Genomic DNA, 15437 nt, shown 5'->3' on the forward strand with positions numbered 1-15437 from the left:
GCCTCAACCTCCCAAAGTGCTGGGATTACAAGAGTGAGTCACCACGCCTGGCCCCAACACTTTGGAAGGCCAAGGAAGGCAGATCACTCGAGCCCAGGAATTTGAGATCAGCCTGGGCAACATGGCAAAACCCTGTCTCTACAAAAAATTAGCCACGCATGATGGTGGGCACCTGTAGTCCCAGCTACCGGGAGTCTGAAGTGGGAGGATTGCTTAAGCCCAGGAGTTGGAAGCTGCAGTGAGCTGAGATGGCACCACTGCACTCCAGCCTGGGTAACAAAGCAAGATCCTGTCTCAAACACAAAATAAAAAATGTAAAAAACCACCCAAACTGCTTTGATCATGTTCCTTTACCCCTAAAGAACTTCCAATGTCTCTCAACTTCCTCTGGAATAAAATTTAAATCTTCTAAGCTATTATTTAAGAACCTTTCACAATTAAGTTCCAAACTACCTGATGCAGACAGGTACTTCTCTTCAGCTAACCCACTGTAAATCCTGTTCTTGTCCAAACATACATGGTCTAACCATACTTCCTGCCTTTGTTTTCTTCTCTTCATTCAGCAGTCTTACCAACAACTTATCATTCTTCAAAGACCTGATCAAATGCCACCTGCTTAAAGCTTTTTCCAACTCCATAGTTGGAACTCTCCTAATAAACTGTAAGATACTCGAGGGCATGTTTTATACATCTCTGTACTCCTCCAGGCACTTACAGCAGTTCTGTGGACAGAGTAGTTGTTCTAATTAACTACTAAACAGAAACAGTCATATACAGAGAGGGCATCAGGAAACTGATGCCCTGGCCATAAGCAACCCTGAAGAATCATGGGCATATGGCCAAATTATTTCAGCTCTCTGAACTGCAGTCTCCACATATGCAAAATAAAGATATGCTATGCTATGCTATGATATACATATTATATGCCAGGCTATGTATGAAATGTGCTGTCAAGTTAAAAGACAAATAAATATATTAAAGAACTCTGAAGGTGAAATGCCATAAAAATGACATTAATGTTACTATTTATTTATTTTTTATTTTTATTTTTTTTTTTTGAGACAGAGTCTCGCTCTGTTACCCAGGCTGGAATGCAGTGGCGCAATCTCGGCTCACTGCAAGCTCCGCCTCCCAGGTTCACTTGATTCTTCTGCCTCAGTCTCCAGAGTAGCTGGGACTACAGGCGCCTGCCAACACGCCCGGCTAATTTTTTGTATTTTTTAGTAGAGACGGGGTTTCACCATGTTAGCCAGGATGGTCTCGATCTCTTGACCTCATGATCTGCCCACCTCGGCCTCCCAAAGTTCTGGGATTACAGGCATGAGCCACCGCGCCCGGCCAAAAATGACATTAATGTTACTATTGATGGGAACCTCTCTTCCTGGCCACGAGCTGCATTGTTAGCTTTGGGGACTCACCGTGCCCCTTCTGAGTGCAAACTGGATGGAGTCAAGGTCGGTGACAGGGCACCAGACCTCTGCAATCAAGCATTTCTGAGTCACATCTATGTTGCACAGGTTCAGGGTGTGATAGATGGCCTTCATCTTCCGCACTTTGATGAACCAGACACGGATGTTCTTAGCAGCTGCCTGCAGAACCCTCTGGCGGTGATCCTCCGTTTGATTCAGAACCTTTGGGGAGAAAAGGAACAAGCGAGGGATCCTTTTAACACCAGTTTTAGATCTCAGGGTATGAATGGCAAAGAGGCATAGCTTTCTGAAAAGAGTTGCCAGGGAATTGTCTTTTTCTTCCTCTGGCTAGAATGGTTTCTTTTTTCCAAATTACAAGAAATTAGAGTTCTAGTTACTAACATTCACTTTTATTTAGCTTCAACCTGAAAAGAAACCTGAGAAAATAGTTTTTTAGCTTTTCTATATATGTTCAATCTTACCACCAATCCAAGGCACAACAAATGTAGGTCACTGCCTTTAACTTGGCTTATTAAAGAGCAACGACTTTCTATGTGGGGAATGTAACTCAGTAGGCATCACAAGCCCAGGAGCTGACAAATGAACAAATCCACACAGAATCCTTTGCACATGGGCCAGCATCAGGAGAGGGTGGAAAGAGGCAGTGCTGAATACCACCACCAGCCAACACTGGGAACATGGGCCAGGAGACGCCATGGGATCAGGAGCACCTGTGATCTTTACAGGGGGCTTGGACTGCCACATACCACTGCCATCATGAGGGCAGCTAAGGTGTTACCTTTATGTCAGGCTTCTCATCAGAGGAAAAAATGGTTCAGTACTGATCCTTTTGAAATCAGTACAGATTTCCCTCAGAGGAATTACAGTGCCAAGACTAAGGTGGGAGGAAGGTACAGGAACATTTAACATTCCATTGGCTTAATACCAAATATTTAATTTTTTTTTTTTTTGAAATGGAGTCTCGCTCTGTGGCCCAGGCTGGAGTGCAGTGGCGTGGTCTCGGCTCACCACAACCTCCGCCTCCTGGGTTCAAACGATTCTCCCACCTCAGCCTCCTGAGTAGCTGGGATTACAGGCGCGCGCCACCATGCACGGCTAATTTTTGTATTTTTAGTAGAGACGGGGTTTCACCATGTTGGTCAGGCTGGTCTCGAACTCCTGACATCATGATCCACCCACCTCGGCCTCCCAAAGTGTTGGGATTACAGGCATGAGCCAACGTGTCCAGCCCATATTTAAGTTTTTAATAGCAGGTGTGGCTAAGCCTGTTGCTTCCAATTGGAAGAAATTAGGCAAGCTACCCAAAGCACAAGTCTCCATCATAGACAATTCTTCAAGTTAGTTCAGAACAAAGCAGTAACTACTCCCTGAAAAATTGTCTTGGGCAGAGGAAGGTGACTTCCTTTGTTTTGTTTTGCTTTGTTTTTAAAAGCAAAGCCATGTCATGCTAGGGAAACACATCACTTGAAGATAGCTACTTTCTTTCCTTCTGGTTGTGGACTATTTCACAATTACTATTACTCACTCCTGTAATACCAGCACTTTGGGAGGCCAAGGCAGGAGGATTGCTTGAGGTCAGGAGTTCCAGACCAGTTTGGGCAACATAGTGAGACCCTATCTCTACAAAAACATACCAAAAAATAATTAGCTGGGCATGGCAGCAGGCACCTGTAGTCCCAGCTACTTGGGAGGCTGAGACAGATTGTTTGAGCCTAGTTGGTCAAGGCTGCAGTGAGCCAAGATTGTGCCACTGCATTCCAGCCTGGGTGACAGAGTGAGATCTGTCTTTAAAACAAAACAAACAAACAAAACACAAAAAAACCCTTCTTCTAGAAGGATGCTAAAGAAACTAGCAAGCAATGTTCTATTTGCCGTTCTCTTTCCTCATCCCATTCCTTGGTATTCAATCCCTTTTTAAACTTTCAGTTCCTACAGCTAGGTTTTTAAAAAATCAAATTCTGGTCAGTTATAATGACTACCGCATATACTCTTTAAATCTACCCATAGGTCTGGAAGGAGATTAAGACAGCCTTAGAACCCAGAATATACTAATATAGCCTATCACTCACCAGCAGTTCTAAAACTCTCTCTCTCTGGTTAAACAGGTTAAGTGTATCTCAAAGGAGCCAGCAATAGGTCAGGTTGGTGGGTCATATATGATGGAGGTCACTAAGAGTTAAAATGGAAGTTACAGGCTGGGCACGGTGGCTCATACCTGTAATCCCAGGACTTTGGGAGGCCGAGGCAGGCAGATCATCTGAGGTCAGGAGTTCAAGACCAGCCTGGCCAACATGGCAAAACCCCATCTCTACTAAAAATACAAAAATTAGCCAGGTGTGGTGGCAGGCATCTGTAATCACAGCTACTCGGGAGGCTGAGGCAGGAGAATCGCTTGAATCTGTGAGGCAGAGGTTGCAGTGAGCCGAGATCGCGCCACTGCACTCTAGCCTGGGAGACAGAGCAAGACTCTGTCTCAAAAAAAAAGAAAAGAAAAAAGAAATGGAAGTTACAACATACCCCTGACAATTCCTGACAATTCTGCCACTGCCAAAAGGAACTGCCTTTGGGATTAAGTATGTTTATTAATATTCTAAGGGAGCAATCATCACTTTCATTCTTTCAAAGGGAACAAAGCCCCACTCACCAGCCTTTCCTTCCATGTACACATAGTTCACAACTCCTCCCTCAGAGCCCTGTGATAACCGTGGTGTGCATAAACCACACTTACTGCAATTTGGCAAAACTCCAACACAGTCTCTTCTTGGGTACAAAAGTCACACCAGAGCTTTTTGGCTAGTCTGTGTGGTTAAGATCAAAGGTGACCACAAGGATGCATGCCGAGCTATTGGGACCAGCTGCCTCAGGAGGGTGTGTGGGAGAGGGCAGAACTGACTTCTCATGTCTTTTTAGATTGTTTGATATATATTTTTCTTAACTAAGCATACTTTAAAAAAATTATTATTATAAAAACTATCGGCCGGGTGCGGTGGCTCACACCTATAATCCCAGTACTTTGGGAGACCGAGGCAGGCAGATCGCATGGTCAGGAGATCGAGATCATCCTGGCTAACACGGTGAAACCCTGTCTCTACTAAAAAATATAAAAAATTAGCCGGGCGTGTGGCGGGCCCCTGTAGTCCCAGCTACTCGAGAGGCTGAGGCAGGAGAATGGCGTGAACCCGGGAGGTGGAGCTTGCAGTGAGCCGAGATCGCGCCACTGCACTCCAGCCTGGGTGACAGAGTGAGACTCCGTCTCAAAAACAAACAAACAAACAAACAAAAAAACAAAAAACAAAAAAAACTATCTCAGACTTGGCTGGGCGCAGTGGCTCACGCCTATAATCCCAGCACCTTGGGAGGCTGAGGCGGGTGGATCACTTGAGGCCAGGAGTTCAAGACCAGCCTGGCCAATATGGTAAAACCCCATCTCTACTAAAAATACAAAAATTAGGCCAGGCACAGTGATTCACACTTGTAATCCCAGCACTTTGGGAGGCCAAGGTGGGAGGATCACTTGAGGTCAGGCGTTTGAGACCAGCCTGGCCAACATGGTGAAACCCTGTCTCTACTAAAAATACAAAAATTAGCCAGGTTTAGTGGCATATGCTTGTCATCCCAGCTACTTGGGAGGATGAGGCAGGAGAATCGCTTGAACCTGGGAGGCAGAGGTTGCAGTGAGCCAAGATCACACCACTGCACTCCAGCCTGGGCAAAAGAGCAAGACTCCAACTCAAAAAAATAAATAAAAATACAAAAATTAGTCGGGCATGGTGGCACATGCCTGTAATCCCAGCTACTCAGGAGGCTGAGGCAGGAGCATCACTTGAGCCTAGGAGGCGGAGGTTGCAGTGAGCTGAGACAGCGCCATGGCACTCCAGCCTGGGTGACAGAGTGAGACTCTGTCTCAAAAAAAAAAAAAAATCTCAGACCCATGAGGTGGAGAGGAATTGAATATGCTAGGCAACAACGATTCTAGATGCTTTGCATTCCTGTCTCATTTGAGGATGGCTAATGCTATTTTTAACCATCATTCCCTGATACTTTCTCAGCTCCCAGAAGGACATATTACCCATGGACATTTCTTTTTTTGGTATCCTGGTTTGCTACAGGTGCCTTATAGGATATCAGTGTTTCAAGGAAGGAGAATGGTCTCGTATTCCAGTATTTCACAAAAACAAATTCCCTCCAGCCTTCTGCATACCATTTGGAGATCATCAATCCTGGTATTCACTCCAGAAGCCATTTCCTTCCTCTCCTGTGGTGTCTCAGGACAGGGATAGAGTGAGGCTCGGAACCTGGAATACAGGAACATCGAAGTTTCTTAACTTATCTAATTTAAATAATCTCAGAAAGTAATCCTAATGTACCAGAAGGACCAAAACAGGATTAGGTCAGACCCATGTATTAAGTCAACACTTTTTTTTTTTTTTTTTTTGAGACAGAGTTTTACTCTGTCACCCAGGCTGGAGTGAAATGGCACGATCTCAGCTCACTGCAACCTCTGCCCCTGGGTTCAAGTGATTCTTCTGCCTCAGCCTTCCAAGTACCTGGGATTATAGGCGCCTGCCACCACACCTGGCTAATTTTTGTATTTTTACTAGAGACAGGGTTTCACCATGTTGGCCAGGCTGATCTCGAACTCCTGACCTTAGGCGATCCACCCACCTCGGCCTCCCAAAGTGCTGAGATTACAGGCATGAGCCACCATGCCCGGCCTAAGTCAACACTTACGTGAAATGACCTGCAGACGGAGCAATTATAGCATCCGAACTATCTTGACATTCTCTGTAGTATGAAATTCCTTTGAGATTAAAAAAAAAAAGTAAAGCAAATTATATTGTAAATTAACGGAGTAAGATGGCATGGAAAAAATTCTGCCCCTAGACCAGGTGCGGTGGCTCACGCCTGTAATCCCAGCACTTTGGGAGGCTGAGGCAGGTGGATTGCTTGAGTCTAGGAGTTTAAGACCAGCCTGAGCAACATGGTGAAACCTCATCTCCACAAAAAATACAAAAATTAGTCGGGCATGGTGGCACATGCCTGTAGTCCCAGTTACTCATGGGGCTGAGGTGGGAGAATCAACTGAGCTCAGGAAGTCAAGGCTGCAGTGAGCTGTGATCATGCCACTGCACTTTAGCCTGGGCAATAGAGTGAGACCCTGCCTCAAAACAAACAAACAAACAAAAAAGGCCAGGCACAGTGGCTTACACCTGTAATACCAGTACTTTGAGAGCTGAGGCGGGCAGATTGCTTGAGATTAGGAGTTCGAGATCAGCCTGGCCAACATGGCAAAACCCCATCTCTACTAAAAATACAAAAATTAGCCGGGCGTGCTGGCACGCATCTGCAGTCCCAGCTACTCAGGAGGCTGAGGCAGGAGAATCGCTGGAACCCTGGAGGTGAAGGTTGCAGTGAGCTGTGACTGTGCCACTGCACTCCAGCCTGGGTGGCAGCGCAAGACTCTGTCTCAAAAAAAAGATCTGTCCCTAAGGCAGAATTTCAGAAAATTTAAGGACATAGCATCTATACTAAGTATGGAGACTCACTGTCCCAGAATAATATGGCATTTATAAACCATGAGTCCTTAAGAGTTATCTTTCCCCAAGTTAAGGAAATTATGGTCCTTTTTTTTCAGTTTTTAGTTTTTTATAGACATGGGGTCTCACTAAGTTGGCCAGGCTGGTCTTCAAATCCTGGGGTCAAGCAATCCTCCTGCCTTGGCCTCCCAAAGTGTTGGGATTACAGGCATGAGCCATTGTATCTGGCCACAACTGTGGTTCTGATGGTATTTTTTAAAATGAATTTAGGGCCAGGCACAGTGGTTCACACCTGTAATCTCAGCACTTTGGGAGGCTGAGGTGGGTGGATCACCTGAGGTCAGGAGTTCAAGACCAGCTTGGCCAATATGGCAAAACCCCATCTCTACTAAAAATACAAAAAAAAATATTAGCCGGGTGTGGTGGCAGGTACCTGTAATCCCAACTACTCGGGTGGCTGGAGAATCACTTGAACCTGGGAGGCAGAAGTTGCAGTGCTCCAAGATCGCACCATTGTACTCCAGCCTGGGCGTGGAGTGAGACTCGGTCAGAAAAAAAAAAAAAAGAGAAAAAGAATTTAGTGGCTCACGCCTCTAATCCCAGCGCTTTGGGAGGTTGAGATGGGCAGATCCCTTGAGTCCAGGAGTTCCAGGCCAGCCTGGGCAACATGGCAAAACCCCGTCTCTACAAAGAATACAAAAAATTAGCCAGGTATGGTGGCACACGCCTGTAGTCCCAGCTACCCTAGAGGCTGAGGCAGGAGAATCCCCTGAGCCCAGGCAGTCAAGGCTGCAGTGAGCCGTGATCATGCCACTGCACTCCAGCCTGGGCAACAGAGTGAGACCTCCCGTCTGAACAACAAAAATAAAAATAAAAATGAATTCAGGCTATTTCTAATTTATTAAAATAGCCCCTAACATTATTAAAATTAACTGTGTTGAGGTAGACTAAAAAGGATTTGTATTTCACTATTGTGAACTTTAAGACTCAACAGTTGGGCAGCATGGCTGTGCACTTCCTGGTAGAGGCATGCCTCTCTTACCCTTCACAGATTTTCTTGACTCTGTTTTTCAGCTGATCGCCTTGGAAGAAAATGATAAACACAGACTTGTGCACGTAGTCGCCCTAGGCCCCAGAATAAAAAAAACAAGAGTTCAGACTTCTGTATCTGGATGAAAATCTCTTAAATAACCCACTTTTTTGGTGATGCAAGAACAACAGGCATCTTTTAAGGACATGGCAGTCCTGCACTTTAACCACTACCCTCACTCCATTTCCTAAGCTTCACTACAAGAACATCTGCCCTATAATCTCTAATTCACAAAAATCTTTCTCTATTTGTTTTTTTGACTCAACCAGGAGCTTGAAGCTAAGATGATGCTCCTCTTAGCACTGTTTAGACTTATTTACCAATTCAGCTTTAAATCTTATATTGCCTGAATGATGAAAGTATAGGAGAGAAAAGAGAAGGAAGCCATTTCTGTCTGTTCTGGGACTTAGAAATTCTTAGATAAAAGGGGCTGAATAACTACTAGGAACTGAGTCCCTGGAAAGAATGCTGATATAGAATCTCACAATTCAAGCTAATCTGGACTTTATGGGGCAGGGAGGAAGGTAATCCATTCCAAATACCAAATTTATACCTGAAGTATGATGCAAGGACTGGAAGGAAAGATCAGAAAAAAAGGTGTATGGCGTGTTAACCAGGATTGTCTCAGGTTGCCTGTATTTTCTCATAGTCATACACAGCATGTAGAGCTTTTATAATAACAAACAAAACTTTAGAAGGATAAAAGGGGATGAGGAGTGAAGAAAATTAGGCTCAAGGGTCTGAAATCCCTAAATTCTGTAGGCTAAACTAGAACCCATTCTTTGTGCAGCCTGCTCTGTTACAGATATCCAGGGTCCCCCTTTCTGGGTTTGTTGATAAAATAACCTTTCTGTTGCCAAGAGGAAACTTGACTGAATATTCCTGAGAAAAGTTCCTTATTAATGTGACTACAAATTACAATGTTTCCACAACCTGATGGCCTTTGGCAAGATTGTGAAACTACACCCCTAGGCAGGGGGTTCACCTGAAGTGTCACCACACTCCTCCACGGCATGGAGGATGAAAGCCCTGCAGCTGCACAGCCCACCCAATCTGAGAAATCTCACAATTCAATCTCTCTCTTTTTAGGTAAAGAACATGAATTTAAGAAATTCACAAGATAATTTAGAACAGAAAAACTAACTTTAGGTTTCTAAATAATACTAGTACAAAAGCAAAGCAAAATTTTTGCAGTACATTTATCTTCACTTGTACCCCCTGAAATCAGGACTCACCATACCTAAATGCAGGTTTAGATGATAAACTCTGTCCCATTACGGCAAATGCCAAGATGTTAAACTGTTTCTACTTCCTGAAGTACTGGGTGGGGAAGATCATCCTATTTTGTGCGATATCTATTCTTAAACTAAGTTTCTAATCCTTCCAACAAACAAACAAAAAAACTTTACCAAGTAAAATTTCATCAGCTTATTAAGATCACAGTCTAGGAAATCTCTCCTTCTCTTTTTATACATGAATATTACCAAACTTGGGGCTGGGCATGGTGGCTTACGCCTATAATCCCAACACTTTGGGAGGCCGAGGCAGGCAGATCACTTGAGATCAGAAGTTCAAGACCAGCCTAGGCAACATGGTAAAACACTGTCTGTACTGAAAATACAGAAAAAAATTAGCCAGGCATCATGGCGCATGCCTGTAATCCCCAGCTACTCAGGAGGCTGAGGCAGGAGAATCGCTTGAACCCAGGAAGCGGAGGTTGTGGTGAGCCGAGATCGTGCCACGGCACTCTAGCCTGGACAACAGAGTGAGACTCCACCTCAAAAAAAAAAAAAAATTACCAAATTTGGAACCAGATGTCTTGCTTTAAAGTTAATTTTCATAAAAGGCAAATGAGTGAAAATAAAAATTTCCAATCAGAATAACATCTACACGGGTAAACCTGAAAATATGTATATGTCATGTATACATCATACATCCATATGTATATATGACAGGAATTAACTAAGAGGAAGTACTTCAAATTCTCCAATTAGAGCAGAGATAAAGATAATGGCTCCTCTGTGGAAGCACTGGATTCAGGTGGCCCCATGCTACGTTACTGCTCTGGGCTCCCTTTACAAGACCTACTCCACAGGATGCAATCTCCTTGTCTTACAGTCACAGGATCCTCCAGGGGGTTCTCGATTTCAGCCTGTCGCAGGAACACATTTCCCCGGCATACCCGCCAAAGCATGCGCTCAAAAGTAGGGATGCGCTCCCGGTTAATGACACCAGCCACGAAGCTGTGGGGAGAAGAGGCAGATTGGAAGCTCTATTCCATGTCATGGGATGGAAGGTTTTAATACAAGTCTTTTATATATATATATATATATATATATATACATATATATATATATCTTTTTTTAATTATACTTTAAGTTCTAGGGTACATGTGCACAACGTGCAGGTTCATTACATATGTATACATGTGCCATGTTGGTGTGCTGCACCCATTAACTTGTCATTTACATTAGGTATATCTCCTAATGCTCTCCCTCCCCCCTCCCCCCACCCCACAACAGGCCCCGGTGTGTGATGTTCCCCTTCCTGTGTCCAAGTGTTCTCATTGTTCAATTTCCACCTATGAGTGAGAACATGCGGTGTTTGGTTTTTTGTCCTTGTGATAGTTTGCTGAGAATGATGGTTTCCAGCTTCATCCATGTCCCTACAAAGGACAGGAACTCATCATTTTTTATGGCTGCATAGTATTCCATTGTGTATATGTGCCACACTTTCTTAATCCAGTCTATCATTGATGGACATTTGGGTTGGTTTAATACAAGTCTTATTCCCAGCTTCACTTATGTACCCAGCAGAGAGCTGACAGAGCAACTCAGGCATGAATCCAGAGTTGTAGGACTATCTCAATAGGCTCAGAAGAGGGCATATCCTGGTAGCAAGTGAATCCCCAGTCTCACTGCTCTTCTGAACAGAAGAGACGAACATGGCCCCACTGAATACAGAAAAGTTGACATGGCACTTACCCAAGTCTTAAAGGCGCGCCTCTTCCCATCTCACTTGGCTCCAAGAGGGATGAGGACTCTTCCAACAAGTCTGGATCCGCCATCTGCTGATGATGCAATTCAGCCTGAATTCACAAATCAATTAATATCTAATGAAAATAGTTAGTGGCATGCAGGGAACGAGGAACCAGGAGACAGGTTCAGAAAATAAGGATGAAAAAGAAACAAACCACCAAAAGACAAGATATATCCATAAAAAGACAAGAAGAATAGGGGATGAAAACAAAGAAAATAAATTTGAGGTAAAGAAAGCATAACTGCCCCAGTAAAGCATCTGGGGAAATGGTTTTAGAAATAAGGAACAAAAGGAAAAAAAATTAAGTGATGGTGACATGTATAAATCTGTTACTTTGTGGAAGCCATTTTCTCTCCTATGTTTCCCTGAATGAATGATGAAAGTGCCAGGAAATACCTCTGCATGTAGATAGGAAGCTAAAATATCTCTTCTTTCTGTGCAATAATGAAGAGGCTCTACAGATACTCTCAACATTTAATTTCTAGGCAGCTACAAACTAGAATTTTCCCTATGTGAGAATGTGAAAGATAGAGGCTCTCTTTCCAAGGAAGAAGCAAGGCATTGCCACTGTCTTTGAATGCTGTGAAGTCTGGAGAAAGACAGAAGGGGCAGCTCCAGGTATCTACGTTTCCAGCCCCTTTAAAATTCAGAATATGAGAACTTTCAGCATGGCCACTTATAGAATGATCCAAGCCATAGGATTTAAAGAGTATTTATGTCTTCAAAAGGATAAGAAGCACAATAGCTGGGCAGGCCTGTAAAAACATATCTGAATGTCCCATTTTCTGACTAGGAATCTTCTAAATAAGTTCACATAGGCTTTACAGTTGTAGGATTCTTGAGAACACAGCTCAAGAATCAAGTAAAGTGAAGGAAAAACAACAGATAATAAACCAAACTAGAGTTCGTGGGCTGGTTTAATTGGTAAGATTTAAAATGACTTCCACCATGACAGTTTATACAATGAAATGAAGAAGGATCTTCCCACACGCAGGTCTACATTTCCTAGCCTCTCTCTACCCAACTCATCCTACCACCCTTTACTCCCATCAGAAAGGAGAAGCTGCTCCAAAAAACAAAACAAAACAAAACAAAACAAAACAAAAACCAGTCCAATCAACTTCTCCATTGCCTCATCTCCCCAACTCTAATACCCAGGCAATACTTGTTTGACCAAAAACTAGGAGTAAACCAGAACAATCACCCTCTTGAAAAGCACAATAAGACAAAAAGTCAGAAGAGTTTTTCTCTATCATTTTCATTCCAAATTTCAATTTGATTCTACCCGTCAGCCACACTCTTAAAAAGTGGCACAGGGACCATAACTTGATAAAGTCATGGGATCATAAACATAGCAAAAAGGGGGAAAAACTGTGTATAAACCAGATGATAAGTCTGAAGGCCTAAAAAATAGAAAGCAATCATTTTGGGAAGTAAGGATCAACACCAGAAGCGCAGAGAAATACTGTCATGAGATTGGAAAAGTTTAAGATGAGATCATGGAGACACTGGTTACCACTTGCTGTTACATGGAAGTTGAGGGGGTTCTTTCAGTTTCTACTTGCAATCAAATCAGTTGACTACAAGCAACTTGTTTTCAGGATCCCGATGATTACAACATTTCAACTTGTTCTTGGTTTATCCCTTGGCAAAAACCAGTGAGCCTGACTACTACTCACAAGACTCCATCCTACTTGCCTGCATGTCTCACAAGACGTGGTTTAAGTCAACCCTAAATATCGGACTCAATGCAAACACATGTGCTCTAACTGATGGAAAAGCAAACAGTACTTAGCAACTAGACCACTTCAAAGACTCTATCTAGGACTCTCTGAGAATAAAAAACAACAAAATTAAAACTCAACAGAAACTTGCGATAATATTTGAATTGCTAATTTCACCACTTTATACTTAAGAATTCTATCTTAGAGAGAAAAGTTACAAATTTTTAAGTAAAATTGTGCCTGGTGAGAAACTAGGATGACTAGAACCACTCACTAACTGAAGGTCTTTAAAGCAGTATCTAAAACCATGTGGTTGAGAGTATCTAAATCTTAGAGCAGGGGTGTCTGATCTTTTGGCTTCCCTGGGCCACATTGGAAGAAGAACTGTCTTGGGCCACACATAAAATACACTATAATGGTAACTAATGAGCTCAAAAAAAATTGCAAAAAAATCTCATAATGTTTTGAGAAAGTTTACGAATTTGTGTTGGGCCACATTCAAAGCTGTCCTGAGGCCTGAAGGCCATGGGCTGGACAAGCTTGTCTTAAGGGTATCTGGGTTCTCTAATAACAACATTGTGAATATTCCTCTACATTACTTGCTATGCCCTCTGGTTTCTCCATCCAGATACTGAAAACCACGCCTTACAAAAAGGAAGTAGAAGAACTTCAGTTCTGTTTCTACAGCAATTAAGTATAAATAGCACATCCAGTTCAAGCTATGTCAATTACCAAGAACAAACAATTACTGCCATCTACATCGAGAAAAAAATTATATTTCATTACTTAAGGTATTCACTCAGGCCCCAAAGGAAATGGCAGATGGGAAAAAAATAAAGAAAGCAGATGGATGGAAAACTGAGAAGGAAAGGAAAGCAGGGAATCTGCATGCCATTAACCATTACTTTTCCAGTCTTCTTTATGTTCTCATATGTTATGGTGCTTATGGTAAAAGATGCAGAGAAATTTCTCCAGCTCTTACAGTTCTTCATAAGCAAGAAGACTTAGAAAAGGATAATCATTAACAAGTCATTTTAAATGCCCTAGATAAGAAATGACTAAGTCAAATTTGTAATCATCTTTAATCATAGGACTATTCAATATATGTTTATTTTTCACCTTACACACACCCTGCCAATCATAACTCCTATGCCTAAATATAGAATCATTTTCTGATTTAGCCATTTCTGCTAACTCATTACTGTGAATTATTGATTATAGTCACCAAATTACACAAAATAAGGGGTTTAAAACTGGTAGTGTTTAAGGCCCTTTGCAAATATTATAATTTCAGACACAGAAGAAAATCTCATTAAAAATCCTAAGTTTCCAACATTTGAGGGTCCCAAGTGTCCTATCTTTCGCATTATTTGAAGTGCACGCACATGTGCAGATGCAAAGTTGTGGCAGTGACACCTGAGCCTGCTGCTACGCAGCAGCAGGGCAAGGTCTATGGAAAGGAACCTGGCTGAGGCTGTGAGCTAGTGCAAGAACAGGCAAGGCAGAGAGGTTCTTGCCAGGAGACTTCTTGCAATGCAGTGAGACTGCTGGGAATGGAAGGGGAATTGATGACAAAAGCAGCATGAGAACCTCTCATAGCCACCGTCTTGTGCTCTAAGTACTTCCAGAGACTGGAAAAAAAAAAAAGTTTTGAATAAAATAGGAGGGGGAGGCTGGGTGCGATGGCTCACACCTGTAATTCCAGCACTTTGGGAGGCTGAGGCAGCTAGATTACGAGGTCAGAGTTCGAGACCAGCCTGGCCAATATGGTGAAATGCCCGTCTCTACTAAAACTACAAAAATTAGCTGGGTATGGTGGTACACACCTATAGTCACAGCTGCTCGGGAGGCTGAGGCAGGAGAATCGCTTGAACCCGGGAGGCGGCAGCTGCAGTGAGCCAAGATCGCACCACTGCACTCCAGCCGGGATGACAAAGTGAGACTCTGTCTCAAAAAAAAAAAAAAAAAAAATAGGAGCGGGAAAACAACCCCAGCATGAATAGGGCACATAGATCATGAAGACTTAGAGTCTGCCTTCTCAAAATAGGCATTTAGTGTTTAGACTTATTATTCACAAAATAAAATTCCTAAATCCATAAATTATGATTTTAAAATATCATTTTTCCAAGTGGTTCCTCTTATTTTCATTTTTACTAAGTTCTTTTCATTAGAAAATTAATAGTTTAAATAATTATTTCCCTTAAGGGAATCCATCTATCAGTCTTTATTCGGAATTTCTCCAAAAATGAACCATAATAGGAAGCTGGCTCTCATTCTTAAACTTACGAGGTCTTGAAAGACATTTTCATATGAGATAGCAATATCTCAGCAGTAAACTAAACAGTATATCAAAAGGGAAAAAAATGGGGACAGGGAAGGTAAAAGAATTAAGCTCCAAATAATGCTAAAAGGTAGCTGAGCTCTGACTACAAGGCCAGGTTTACATCAGATCTGTGGGTAGCAGCTTGGATATGTTTAGAAAAGCACACATCTGTGAGCATATGAAAGCGTCATGTTCTGAGGTGTTTCTTAAGACTGAATGATACATTCCTTGAACACAGGGACCATGTCTTACTCATCTTGTGTCTCACAATGAGTAGGTGCTCATTATATGCTC

The 15437-nt window shown here is 42.7% G+C and overlaps 1 protein-coding gene across 16 annotated transcripts in view; it reads right to left on the reverse strand.

Moving 5' to 3' along the window:
• The window catches only part of ATP6V0A1 (ATPase H+ transporting V0 subunit a1), a 63863-nt gene that overhangs the window by 33859 nt on the left and 14567 nt on the right, over nt 1–15437 (reverse strand). For 9 of the 16 annotated variants that reach the window (XR_010133613.1, XR_010133612.1, XR_008680121.2 and 6 more), the window contains exons 6-10: nt 11042–11145; nt 10174–10300; nt 8010–8092; nt 5632–5725; nt 1419–1631 (exon numbers count right to left, since the gene is read on the reverse strand). Coding sequence is in view for 12 of the 16 variants with exons in the window: in XM_031011762.3 (XP_030867622.1) it covers nt 1419–1631; nt 5632–5725; nt 8010–8092; nt 10174–10300; nt 11042–11145 (621 nt within the window). In the remaining 4 variants the exon portion in view is untranslated. The remainder of the gene's footprint in view (nt 1–1418; nt 1632–5631; nt 5726–8009; nt 8093–10173; nt 10301–11041; nt 11146–15437) is intronic. The other 7 variants (XR_010133614.1, XM_031011764.3, XM_031011763.3 and 4 more) reach the window with 1 other exon arrangement.

This window comes from Gorilla gorilla, chromosome 4 (assembly GCF_029281585.2).
Source record: "Gorilla gorilla gorilla isolate KB3781 chromosome 4, NHGRI_mGorGor1-v2.1_pri, whole genome shotgun sequence".
NCBI lineage: Eukaryota > Metazoa > Chordata > Mammalia > Primates > Hominidae > Gorilla > Gorilla gorilla.